The 13,785-nt window shown below is 42.6% G+C and overlaps 1 protein-coding gene across 6 annotated transcripts in view; it reads left to right on the top strand.

Moving 5' to 3' along the window:
• glis1b (GLIS family zinc finger 1b) overlaps positions 1–13,785 on the top strand; it is an 81,903-nt gene that overhangs the window by 32,428 nt on the left and 35,690 nt on the right. For all 6 annotated transcript variants that reach the window (XM_084354077.1, XM_084354080.1, XM_084354076.1 and 3 more), the window contains 2 exons: positions 3,217–3,409; positions 4,718–6,269. In XM_084354077.1, the coding sequence (XP_084210203.1) occupies positions 3,217–3,409; positions 4,718–6,269 (1,745 nt within the window). The remainder of the gene's footprint in view (positions 1–3,216; positions 3,410–4,717; positions 6,270–13,785) is intronic.

Raw genomic sequence — 13,785 nt, 5'->3', positions numbered from 1 at the left:
GTCAAACTATTGTGTCAAAAAAATACATCATTACACTGAAACAGTAAACTTCACTCAGAACTTTATAATTATATATTATCCCAATTATTCTGCATTTTGGTGCATATTCAACAACGTAAATGTCGATACTGATATATCTGTGATAAGCCAACCTGATAATATTGGTCAACATGGTCGTCTGTTGATCCAGCATTCCCTAACTTGGCCTTCTCCTTAACACGTTCACTAAGAGCATATGTTCCTCGATATTTGTGACGATACCAGATAGGGTCGGATACTGAAGTTGCCAAATCTTATGTTGTTTGAACAAAAGCAGCCGTACAAGACGAGAAATAAAATTGTTTTAAACTACTTAGCTGTGTTCAGCTTCGGAAGCTTGGAGAAACGTTAGATGGCTAACTATACTGAGCAAGCTAAGCTAAGAAAATGCAAATAACAATGATATGATTGAAAGAAACACACTAACAGCTGCTGCCAACGATCTAATGGAGTGTCTTGCACCATTAGTGCACTGAGCAGCAACAAACTTCTTTTCCTCCCCCACATGTCACAAAGACCAACAACTCCTGCCTCACAGCAACTCTGAGGGGGGACCCTATTTTTTTGTGGTCTCTGGTGGAGGCCTTTTAATTCATGATGTTATGTCGGCACAGAACTCGCACATTTCAAACATTGTATTTTACAATATTACAATATTGGTGCCTAAAAAGTGTTCAGGTTCAATAGCTAGCCCTAATAAAAGGTATAGTGTTTTGCAAAAGACATTAAAAACCAAGCTCATTGCAACTTCCCATCAATTCAATGATTTGCAGCTGTGAAGACTCTTTAACGTGACATATCCAAGATAATCATGCTGGAGAACATTGGTTGTACTATCAGTCTCTTTTAGTTAAAAACCTTGCATATAGGTAATCAGTGTTCTGGGATCATCTCTGTCTTTTCTCTGTGTCTAACTCATTTATGTGGTGGACTTTTCCTGGCGAGCGTTGTCTTGTGGAACAGAGCGTTAAGCTTTTAAAGAGCATCGTCTCATAATTGGGGTTACATTTACCGGGCCGCCTGGTGTGGGTCTGTGTTTTATATGGTGATGACTGTGATATGTGTGTGAGAAAGAGCATGTGCATCCAGTCAAGACTTCATTGACCGACTGCCAATCCATCCAGTGCTTTATGATGACATTGATTTTATTTGGTTGTTTGTGTTTTTGTGTGCATGCATACGGACAGTCAAGACCTAATTAAAAGATCTCTGATGATGTTAGTCATCTTTAACCTGACTCAAGTCACTTTTGGCCATCCTGGTTGAATTACCCCTGACCTGAGGCAGGGAAACACTTGGCTTCACATCAGCAGGCCTTGAAACTTTCATACAGAAACACTGGTGAGCCAATAAGCAGTTAAAAAAAAGAAAGAAATAAAACAAAAAAGACACTACAGTCCAGAATTTGGTAAACAGAATGATTTGTATTGCTTGAAAACAGACCAGAGCTGAAAGACATTTTGCCTTCTGTTAACAGCTTTGAGTGAAACCAGCGTTGTTCCTACGGTCCCCTGGCGATACTGGGCCGTTTGCATTGCTCGCCCGGCCCTTTCTACGCTCCTTTGTGTTTCTGCTGTAACCCGTGACGAGACAAATGCAGAGGAGACTAATCATACATCATCTGTAGGAGGGAAATGTAAAAAGATGTTCCTAAAACAGAGGATAATATGGCTCACAAAGTGCCATTGTTTTTTCTCGTCTTTTGTTCGTTCTTGTAACCTTTTTCCCATTTTCCAAAACACTTCCTCCCTTTCTCTTTTCTACTGTTTACTCTCCCTCCCCATTTGTTACTCATGTTGTAATGTCTTTCTCCTGTTTTTCAGTCTTTTTTCCTTCGTTTTGCTGGATATATTTCTCTCACTATTTTTACATTTTGCCCCCTTATATCCTTTTTATTCATTTCCAGTACCCTTTCTTATGTTTTCGCTCACATTCAGGGTGTTTGGGTGACTTTATTTATAATAGCTCATGGTGTGCGATAACATTGTCAATAACATCGTTAGGAGAAAATTGAATTTGAGAAATTGAGTTAGGAAAGTTGGAACAGGGGACGCGTGGACGCCTGCACACGAGTGTGTGGGGATATCAGCTTACCCTTCACAAATATTTCCTAATACACCGAGGCCCTTCGTTCACCTTCATCTCTCTCTTTCCTACTTTTATCATGGTTCTGCTCACATTTGTAAAGCCTTTATTTCATATCAGATATTCAAACTGGTCCGATAAAAAGGATGACAAAAATAACAATCTTAAAAATATGCTCAGTTATCTCGGAAATGTGTCTGAGGAATAAAACAAACACACTCAAAAATATATATAATTAAATATTGATGAAGAAATTGCAGATTTTAAATTATTAGCACTTTTTCCCCATGCTCCTTCCTCACCAAACAGGTCATTTGCTGATACAACACATTAATTTGTTATAAATTGTTCCTTCACCATGGTTACTTTTTGGATGGACTTAAATATCTGAAGAAGCCCTTTGAATGAGAGACGAAATATCTACAAGAATCAGAACCAATTTTCCTTGACTGGCACTCACTGAGTATTTACACCACACTTTTCCCAAAAGAAATAATTCTGCGATTGAATAAATAAAATGACAAATAATTAAATCAATTAATGAGCTCACTGTTTTTACAAAAGGATTAATTGTATAACATTAGAAAAACTGATGGTAAACTGAAAAGGACAGTATGTAATTTAAGTTCTTGATTGATTCAGCGCTCACACTCTAACTGGCTGGATCTTTCGGAAACATTCATTTGAGCTAGTTTATTTTTCCAAAATGGACGCATCGCCATTTGGAGTACAATTACTCCAGCAATAATATCTTGCAATAAATCTCTCTGGCGTTATTCTTACTGTCACCAGTTGAACTTTGCCAAAGAGCTCTCCATATATCACTAGATACTCCAGTTGTGGCAGCCAGCAGTTATCCCTCAAGAGAATATTCATAATCTAATAGGATTTCAACATGTCAGTGATGGCATGGGTCCCACTATAAACTGATTATTCTTCCAGTGCAGTCAGTAGATCATTTAGTCCAATCTGCTTAGCCAGTTCTTAATTTGAGAGTGACGCTGGGTCAGTGCTCTGCTGGCTAAAACACACTGTAATATCCTCATGCGGATTTTCCCCCGTTTAGTAATATTTCTCCTGTTCTGTTTCCAGTGAATGGTGCCTACTGCTCAGAGAAGGATGTAGACACTGTGCTGGGTGACGCTGAGGGCGCCCTGATGCGATGTGGGCAGAGCTTGCCACTGCTGGTGGGGGGTCATTTAGGGGGGCTTTATAGCCAGAGCCTCCACTGCGACAGACCCACACCCGACCTCCTTCTGCAGGACGGCCCTCACCAAGACACCAGGTAAACCGTCACTATCATTGCCCTTTTTGTTCCTGTTCCAGTTCAGAATGTTTCCTGTTGGGTGTAGCATTACTAACAATTTGCAGGTACAATGTGTTTTCTATTACCCCTGCTATTGTGAATCTAATGCACACATATGTAGCTGGAAAGCTTTACCCAGTCTCATAAAACACACCGAAGGGGTCCAGAGTACAACATTTATGTTACACTAATGTGATTCTTTTGTTGTGAAATATTTGACTACTGTTGGTCAAGTCAGATTGAGTTTCCAGTCGAGCTCTCTGTTGTGGGGTTTGTCCTCTGCCTTTCCCCTCCTCCGCTCTTTCCCTTTTCACTTTTCCCTCCGACCGACAGACATTCACTCCTCTCATATTGTCTCTCAATATTTTCACTACAGCCAAACAGGAAATAGCGCTGCTGAATAGAAAGAGAGGGTAGTCAAGTCTTTATTAACAACAACGATGACAAAGTCTGCCATTGGCTCTCTCCAGCCCTAGCTAGCGTTAGCTCTGTTTTTCCCCCAGCGTGCTCGGAGGGAAGAGACAAAGACGATTCCTTCATGAGACAGCCCGGAGAAAAGAGAGCTCTTCTCACATCACTCAGGGGCTTTGGACAAAATCCATAATGAGCCAACTGACAGGAATGATTATGTAGGAGATCACAGCAACGCATGGAGAAATCTGACCTGGGTTCCCCATTCAGCAGGGCAAAGATTCCCACCATAATACACAGTATTGTAAACGGTGACCCTTCATAGGCTGCAATTATGCCACCAAAACAGGTGACTCCCTATTTATCCCCAATGTTGGGTTGGGTTTAACCCCTTTGTGTCATCAAAGCCTGTCAGATGGACACACTAGCCAGTGGCCTCTCTGTCTCAGTAGCCATCCATCCCTCCCCCTCTCTCTATTCTTAGTTATAAATGCCCATTCATATCCTCTCACTACCAGAAGATCCTGTTTCATTTATTCATAAAAACACTTTAGATCATCAGCAGTGGATATAACTTGGTGGCCACCATTACCTTATGTCACTGAATCCTTACCATGTCCTGCACAGTGTTAATTATTGTTCCAGAAGGTCACTTAGAATGAATGAAAGGCTAAATATAAATATTTTAGGTTGGTTGGACTCACTTAGGATCATATGATTTTCATATAAAGTGAGAGAATGATTGGAGGAGGAGGGGTAAGCAGGAGGCCAAACTCTGACAGTGCTGCTGGTGGGAAGGATCAACCAGCCAGTATCTGTCATCAGCCTGTCAGCTAATAGCGCTCATATTCCTTTCTGTGTCTTTTCTCCTTACAGATCCTCTTCAGCCTTCCAAAGGACCCTGCCGGGGGCCTCACCCAGCCTAGGCTGCGGCAATGCCAACGGGACTCACTCCTCTCTCCCTTACCCAATCAAACAGGAGAACTCAATGGGCTACAAGATCTCAAACACAGCATCCAGGGACCATAGCACGTCTCAGGCCGGGTTTCAGAACTGTAGGGCAGGCCAAGTTTTGGGAACGACAAGGAACAACATAGTTGGAGCGCCGCATGTTAGCAACAACGGTATAGGCGGATGCACAGTGAGCGGTGTAGGCAGTACTGTGTCAGGGGACGCGGTGCAACCCTTTAATAATGAAGATGGCTCCTCCCCATTGGCTTTGTCCCCAACAGGCTCCCGTCATTCAGCGCGGCTGCTCAGTGCTAGCAGTCTGAAGAGACGCTGCCTGTCCCTGGCCTCACAGTCCGCCGCCGCTGCTGGCAGCGTTGCTGCCACAGGTTCCACATCAGCTACTGCCGCTGCGTCCGAGGAGCTCAATATCACCGCCATCATCTGCTCCTCCTCCCAGATGTCGATGGTTGCCTGCGTCAACGGGTTCCGCACTAACCTCTCGCCTAGCCACGCCAGCAGTGCCGGCTTCTCCTCCTCTTCCTCCTCCTCTTCTACATCCCCACCCTCTAACTCCTGCTCACGGGAAGCCCCCCAGAGGCCCCCACCTCACGGTAGCCCCCAGCAGACCACGCTACAGGAGAGCTGTCAGCTGTCCTCACCTGCCACCTGCCTGCTGTCCCTTTCCTCCTCCTCCTCCTCGTCCTCCTCTTCAGTGTCATCAGTGGAGCAGGAGCAGGGCCAGGGGCAGAGCCAGGGGCTGTGTGAGGAGCGGGGCTCCATGCTGCAGGGGCGTGGGGCTGGAGGAACAGCTGGGGGAGGCGTGGGAGGAGGAGGAGGAGGCTCGGACGGGTTGGGGCTACTGATAAGTGGGGGCCTGATGTCTGGGATCTTGCATCCAGGGGCCGAAGCTGGGGCGCTCTTGGACGGGGGCCAAAGATCAGGGGCCACTCTAAAGCAGGAGCCCCTGGATGATTTTTCTCCCAGTGAAGACGAACTCTTTCAGCACCACTATCATCATCACCATCACATGGGTGGTCGTAGCGGGCACCTTCGTCACCCTCACCACCCCTCTCGCCCTGCTATGCCTCCGCCCTACCACCTGCACCAATACGTGGGGCCCAGTCCTGGGGGCCTGCTGCACCACCAGAGCCAGCAGACAGCACCAACCTCTTCCCTGGGACTCAAACCGACCTCTGGAGGCCCTCATGGGTCACATACAGCTCCAGAGCGGGAAGAAGTCGGAGGAGGAGCACTGGCCGACAAGCAGGTGTGTCGCTGGATTGACTGCAGTGCTGCGTACGAGCAGCAGGAGGAGCTTGTGAGGCACATTGAGAAAGTCCACATCGACCAGCGCAAAGGTGAGGACTTCACCTGTTTCTGGGCTGGCTGCATTCGCCGCTACAAGCCCTTCAACGCCCGCTACAAGCTGCTCATTCACATGAGAGTCCACTCCGGAGAGAAACCCAACAAGTGCATGGTGAGTCATCATAACACAGTCAGACCCAAAAAACAGACACCAATGTTTAGGTTATTTACAAACACGCACATCCAATATCGTTGAAAATCCCCTCTTGGTCAGCTGTCTTAATTTTAGGAATTTTTGCTTCTTTTTGAAGGTATTAGGTTGTATTTATATGTTTTATACAAGTCTAGTTTGTCCTATAATTGCAGCCATCTGTTAAAAAATGTTTTTTATTCGTTTGAATTAAACACAAGCACATAGCACAGTCCCTCAAGATGAATTTTCCTCAACAAGATACACGTCCATTTCGTTCAAAACCAAGACTGGACTTGCTTCACTGCTGATTACTTTTCAACATTAACTTTTATTTTGTTTTGGTTGAGTAGCACTCATGATTATAATTCCTTTATTTTTAGTGGAACATGTAAAAAATAGCTTTTTTCCACTGAAGATGTGAGCTGCTGTAAGAGCAGCACTACCTTGTCAGTTTAAATAGATTTGTGGTTGTATTCTTTACAGGTAAAGCTCCAGTTGCACAAGTCAACACACTAATCAATGTCAAGCTGTCACTCCCAGGCATCCCTTAGCAAATGGAAAAAGCCCTCCAACCTTAAGAATGATTTAGTCCAAATACACAATTAGTCCACAATTTGTGTAGGCGAAGCCATGTTTATTTTCATGAGCACTCTGTTTTTTGAGAGGGGATTCAGATCATGAAAAACCAACACATATGGTTAACATAACCAAACAATGCCTTCACTTGATCCTTTTAAATGGGAGCTTTAAATGTTTAGCTGTCCCACAAGTATTAAGTGAATTGGCTTCGTATCCAAGTCAAACATGAGGAGAAATGTAGTAGTCTGGAGAAGGCAGCCACAGAGGGTTAGTCGGTAACATTTGCTAGTCTTGCTCAATTCACGGCTTCACCCAAAGCCCCTGTCAGAAGTGGTGCTCTTCAAGTTCAGGATCCCATCCAAATCCTAATTATTGAAATACTGAGTCTGCGATATTGCTGCAGCACCTGTTTTATCTCAAGGCCCTTTTCTTTCTTTTGAGAAAAAGAAATCCAGGTCTTGTTTATTTTTCTAGATAACAATGGGTTGTAAAATTAGCGGAAGGTCTGTTATTATAAAGTTATATTTTATGGCAGTTTTCTGTGGCGTTGGATAAGTTCTTTTATGTTGATTCTGACTGATTCTGATACTTGTTAGCACATCTCTGAGCTGAATGTTTATTGAAGCCAAGAAAGACACAAACTCAACTGTTGCTGCTGTTCTCCCTGCTCTGCGTCACTCCGGGGGAATAAGTGTTTCTGCTTCCTTGGCTCAGCGTGAACCAAAAATTTGGAAGTAATTTGCTGCTTTGTGTGTTCCCCAACTGGTGATTCTTTCAGAGTGTGTTGTATTAAAGGCTTTCATACATTTTTTTTTTTCATCTTCGTTGTTGTTGCTCTTTGTAGCGTTGTGCCGGTGGATCTTTAATCCAACATGGAATGAAGTCCCATTCGGGTGACACAAGGCAAACAGACACTGAGTGAATGTCAGTATGCCATGTAGGTGTATGCATGAATGAGTCGCTGTGACACCTCCACAGTACGTGTTTATATGTGTTTTTGTAGATGTTTACCATATGTGCGCACTGGAACAATTCGGCTCAGTGTGGACAAGCCACTGGACTCTGTCTGCGTGCTTTAGGCACTCTGAAACTCTGCTGTACACGCTCACCTCCCGGTCACCCCTTATTTCAAGCACACATACAAACACAAATTCACAGCCATGCAGAAATATGAAAATGGGGATATTGTTTCCATTGACTCTCACAATAGGAAGTATTGATTCCGCGTATAGTACATTGGGTTGTAACACTCCTGCTTTTCTGACAGAACATAAACAGAACTGTGAAATGTTTTCAAGCTTGAATCAACACGTATAATCAGCAGGGATTGAATGTATGTTGATGTGGGACTTCGGCAGATAAACTTAGAGGGCCAGAGAAAATAAGCACACTCTCTGTGTGTATTTGTAACTGTGTTTGCATACAGTCTATACGGATTTAAGTAAGTACTATGTACTTGCAGGAAACCTAGTGTCTCTGTGTGCGTCTGAAAGAGTGTGCGTGCTCATGTATTTTTGTTGTGTCCATCCCAAACCCATATTTTTTTTGTCTGAGCTTCTGTGCTTTTTGGCCACTAGCACTGATGCCTCTTGTGTTTGTTGTGCTCATGCAATAGACAAAGGCATTCAAGAATTCGAGCAATTCGTATAGAGGAAGCAGATGAGACATTCTGTTTTAGGACCAAATGCTCTAGAAAAACCAGAGCTAATCCCTTTATTATCTTTCCAGCGGCAGATTCCAGCGGGCGCTCATGAAACAGGGCTCTCCTCACATCCAAACATAACACATCTCTCTCCTCTTACTCCCTCTACCTCTCTCCCTGTGTTTATATACTGTATGTCTTTTCCTTCATACAGCTGCACAGCATTTGCTTCATGCTGCGTCTTGGCAGGAAAAAGTCATTATCACAACACACAAGTCTTACCCCGACCCCTGCGTGGGCCTGTCACAGTCTGTACCTGGCTAATATTTTAAGAAATTCCGCATTTAAGAAATAAAAGTCAGTTCCTTCCACATGCAGATGGCTGAGTTCGTGCCTCTTAAAAACTTCTGCTACCTTTTAGAAAATATGTTTGGTTCCCTCTCCCCACCAATTAAAGGCAGCCCTGGGCTGTTGTGTAGGGCAGGCAAGTGCTGAAGGACACACCGGCGAAAAGGAAACAACATAATCTCTCTGCAATATCCTGTTGTGTTTCATGCCTAATTCAGTTGTTGTTTTAGTTTATTACATTTTTTTCCTGCGTCTGCATAAATATTAAAAATATATCCAGCAAGAGCAACCCTGACATGGTCCCAGACTTTGATATTGTTCTGCTTTGTCAGAGGCTGGCCCAGCAAATCTGAAGCGTCTGAAAACTGAACTGTGAGCTATGAAGGTCAGAAAATATCCTCCTAAACCACAGAAGCTCTCTGTGTGGAAAGGACAGAGCGTTTATATGGCTGAGTGACTTCAGGCTGGAGTACAGGCCTGTGTGCCTTATTTGGTTTCTTTGGCAACAGTTTTTTTGGACATACTTTTTTGGTACTACTCAAAACAATAGTTTTGTTGGTTATGTTGTTGTGGGATAAAGGTTTCAGTCAGTTGTTCAAGACACGAAACCTGAATCAGTGGTTTAGTCACGCTACTGTCTTTACATGCACGATTTCAAAGTAAGATTATTTTGGAAAGATGCAGTATTTTTAAGTTCTGCAAAGGTCTAACAAAAGCTCTGGTAATGTAACTGAGACAGTTTGGCTTGGATACAATATTAAGGCTCTATTTAGATTTTTATTTTTGCATCTGGCTTAAAAGACACATTTATTAATGCATGCTTATTAAGTTGTAGGAAAGTAAAGTAAGGTGATCTTAATGGTGATTTATATCTCATTATGTAAGTAGATTAACATGTTTTCATTATCCACGTGATTTACAGTACTACAGTTTTTTATTTAATAGAAGTCCTCAATTTTTTTCTCCAAGGGTTCATGCCATTATGGTGATGTAATGGACAGCTATTTAAAAACAAAATAAAATTCCTCCGTAAAAGGGTAGATTCACATGCTTTAGTGTTACTCATATGTTGGAGCCAAAGGCGAGACAGAGAGCCACTCGCTGATTTCACAATGATAGAACACAGCCAGCATTAGCTGCTTAATGGGACCCTGCCCAAACACATACACATGCGCGCACACGCAGACAAACACCGAGACGCACACACTCACTGAGCCACTCCGTCAAACCACTTGTTGAAGGAAAGTTGGATGTTTGAGGCCCTCTGGAAAAAAAGTGTAGATCATGGAATTTCCTCTTTTTTCACCGGTGTGAAACCAGCAAACATATATATTTAGATTTACTAGACTGATTTTTGGAGGAGAGTGGCAAAATCTCTCGGCAGCAGATGTTGAGACATAGAGCGTGGGTCGGTGCCAAGATGGCGTGCGTTTTCAGGAGTAAATGGAGTCTTTTGCGAGCAATCAGCTCAGACGCAGGAGATGGAACAGGGAGTGCCATTAGCTAATTAAAACTGAGGTTCAGCACATGACCCGACTTTTCCTCTGAATGCCGCCTGAAACTGGAGCTGTCTGGGCGCTGGGTGCGGGCGGCGAGTGACGTTGATATTAATGTGTTTGTACCCGTATGAGCCTCTGACACTCTGGCCTGTCTGGACAGTTTAAAGGCCGCAATCTCTGAGCCCAGTTTCTGAACCACCGGGACCAAAACTACCTGTCATAAAGGGAGAGAGAGCTTAGAGAGGTGAAGAAATACTCATATATAGAGGTTTTCCCTGCAAAATGTTGTTTTTTCAGGAGCTTAGAAACCTTTTCTCATTTTTTAAGATGGCATGTAATTTAGTTGATAAAAACATTAAAAATATCCTGAGTAGCAATCACGTTTTGTGCCCGACAGCAACGACATGCAGAGGTTCAGACTGACCCGAGGAGCTCAGGCATGCATGGAAACCAAATTACCAACACAAAGTCTTGTGGATCAGCAAGGCCAACTGGTTCCTCAGGCTGTACACACACACTCATATTCACTCCAGTGTAGTGGGAGAGGAGCGATCTGTATATGGCTCATTGAAAATAATCAGGGTCAATAGCCGAGAAAGGGCATTGGTTCAGTATGTCAGGAGTAACTGCATGCTTAGAAAACAGAGCTCTTCACGTCTGTTAAGTTGGCACTAATGCAAAGACCTAATCAGGCCCAAATAAGGACCTGGCATAGATAACTTTATCTGAAGGTCCCATCCCTCTGCTACCCATTAAGTAATCATCAGAATTAACCTTGTCAGTCATTCCCTCTGCAAATGAGTTCACCAGGTAGCTAGATAGTCTGATTTCTTTCTACAAACCCATAATCCGATCCAGTGGTTATCCTCTGTCTTTCTGTCAGGTCTGCTGTGCTGCTTGGCAGTCCGGTCGTCATGCTAATAGTAACACAACACTGTCCACATGTGATATTCGTATGATGAAACTGCTGGCAGAGGACTTCTGGGATTGATGTTTTGGCATATGAATGAAAGCCCTGGATTGATGGATCCTGCTTGTTTTCCTTGTTGAGAGGGCCACGCCAAGTTCTTGTCAGGCTGAAAAAAGATTTCCAGTCAATCTTTCGTAGTAATGTAGTCCAGTAGTCTCCAATCCAGCCCCCCCCAAAGCACCACCACTCCCTCCCTCTTTCTTTCTCTCCCACTATCTATCATTTAGATCTGAATTTATCCCGGCTTTGAAACACTCAACACTTACTGCACATACGCAACCGCAACATACTCCTCATCGTGCCCACTGGATCTTTTTATTTAGCCAGACACCGAAACACTATATTACTATTGTGATATGATCCATTATTAGGGAGTGGTCATTTTTGCGTCACATGTTTATTTTCACAAAAAAAACCAAAAAAACATAAATATAATATGATAAAATTGATGATGTGACATTTGTTGGGGTCTTAACCAAACAAACGTGTTTATATTCAGAGCCTGCCCGGTATGCAGTTTTGAGGGCTCAGCCCAGTCAGGCTCTAGTTTTTTTTTACAACTGGAGAATAAGATCTGTTTTATTTAAAAAAAATGTAGCTTCTGTGATTTGGATATTACACTTGGCCATATTTCAATTTTGATATTTGATATTTCTATTAATTGGGCAGCTCTACTACATATAGAAATATAGATAAATCTAAATAAATCCAGTTGAATAATTAAAATCTTATCAAAATATGAATTAAATAACTTTGTTAGGTTATTGTTGACATTTTAAATTATACATTTTTATAAAATGATTTGCATCTCTTTTGTTGGCTTTCATTTCTTTAGGTAAAAATGTATGTAATTCATATATTTATTGTGATTGCTAACATTCAATGCTTTTAAGTGTTTGACTATTCAATATGCTTGAATGTGAGTGTAGTGCAAAAATGTTCTAGTTTTGCTTATTTAATTATGTTTTTAGATTTAAGACATCGTCAGTTTTACATTTTTAACTCAATGTTAAAGTTTCAGTCAATCTTTTTCTCAGTCATTATGATGCACGTCAGCAGTTGTGTCCTTATCCCATACTACTTTTTAGTAAATTCTCATTGGACAAGTGACAAAGTTAGGATTTCCTGGTAAAGTATGTTCATTTCTTGCATAATAATGTCTTGCTCAAGACATGCTAACTCTTGCCAGTAAGTGTCACAAGTTGGCAAGTCTGAAACTGCAGGTGTGGGGTTGCTGGATAATAATCATAAATCACAATTTGCTACAACAAAAATGTTAGCATGCTAACTTTTGGCCGAGTAAATTTAACTTGGATCAAGCCACCAAATAGACTGTGCCAGACATTTATGCACAGAATTATGGGCACCCATGTAAGGCAGAAGGAGAGACTTTTCCAGAGCGTGTGCTGGGTGAGCAGCTCTCATTCAAATGAATAAGCTGTTTCCTTAATCCATGGTTTAAAACATCTATGGCATGAGAAATGTTACTGCATATTGGATATCTGCATCTTGTCGCTTTCAGAAATACACTTAACATAAATATCGTTGTTACAATCTCAATATAAGCGGTTGAGTATTTCTTGAAAATATCCTACTCTTCTACAATGATCTTAAATTCAAAAGGTCAAACAGCTACCTTGCTTTCAAACTCATCACCAGGTATCAAAGCATGCAGGATTTAGAACATATGATACACACTAATTGCATTTGTCTGGAATGCAATATTTTGAGTTTCCCCATTTCCTCAACATTTAATCACGCTCTGGTATCGGAAACCTGAAGACCCAGGGCTGCGGCTGGTTATACATTACACAGAGATTGTGTCATAATTGTGTCCCATCCAAACCCTTAATTAGTTTAACCTCTCTACTGAGCCAGATCAGTTTACTAATACATCGGGTAGATGAGGCTTGGGTGTGTGTTCAGGGTCTCAGATGCAAACCTTCTCGAATCTTAAAATTTCCCCAGGTTGTTGGAGCTCAATGGTAGTGCTTTTTGTTTTGTGTACCGTCATGGATCATGTGCATTGTGGCGGCGTACTTAACCGTTTCTTTGCCACAGTCAAACAGATAATTATAGCCAACGTGTGTTTGTGGGATTTCAGGGGGCAAAGACATAACGGGTCCTTTCTCCTCTGAGACTACCATCCTCTCCCACTCCTCACATTCACACACTGGCCTCGTTTTTGTGACCAGGCACAATTTGCACCACCGTAACCACTCTGCAAACATACCCACCTAACCGGTCGGTTGGTAGTGTGTGTGCTTTGTGTGTTGAACAGAGGTAAATCTCTCGGAGCATCCAAATGTTTGTTTTTGTTTTTTGCTGACTTGTCAGTGTGGCAGAAGGCACTGCAAAGAACCGAGTCCAGAGCAACATTTACCTCTAGCCGCCTTCGCATCACCCACCAAACAAACTAACAAGAAGGACATTTATACACAACGGCCGAGACCACTT

Source organism: Pagrus pagrus, assembly GCF_965226575.1.
Source record: "Pagrus pagrus genome assembly, chromosome: 6".
In the NCBI taxonomy this organism is placed as follows: Eukaryota; Metazoa; Chordata; class Actinopteri; order Spariformes; family Sparidae; genus Pagrus; species Pagrus pagrus.
This window is presented reverse-complemented; position numbering and strand designations above follow the sequence as displayed.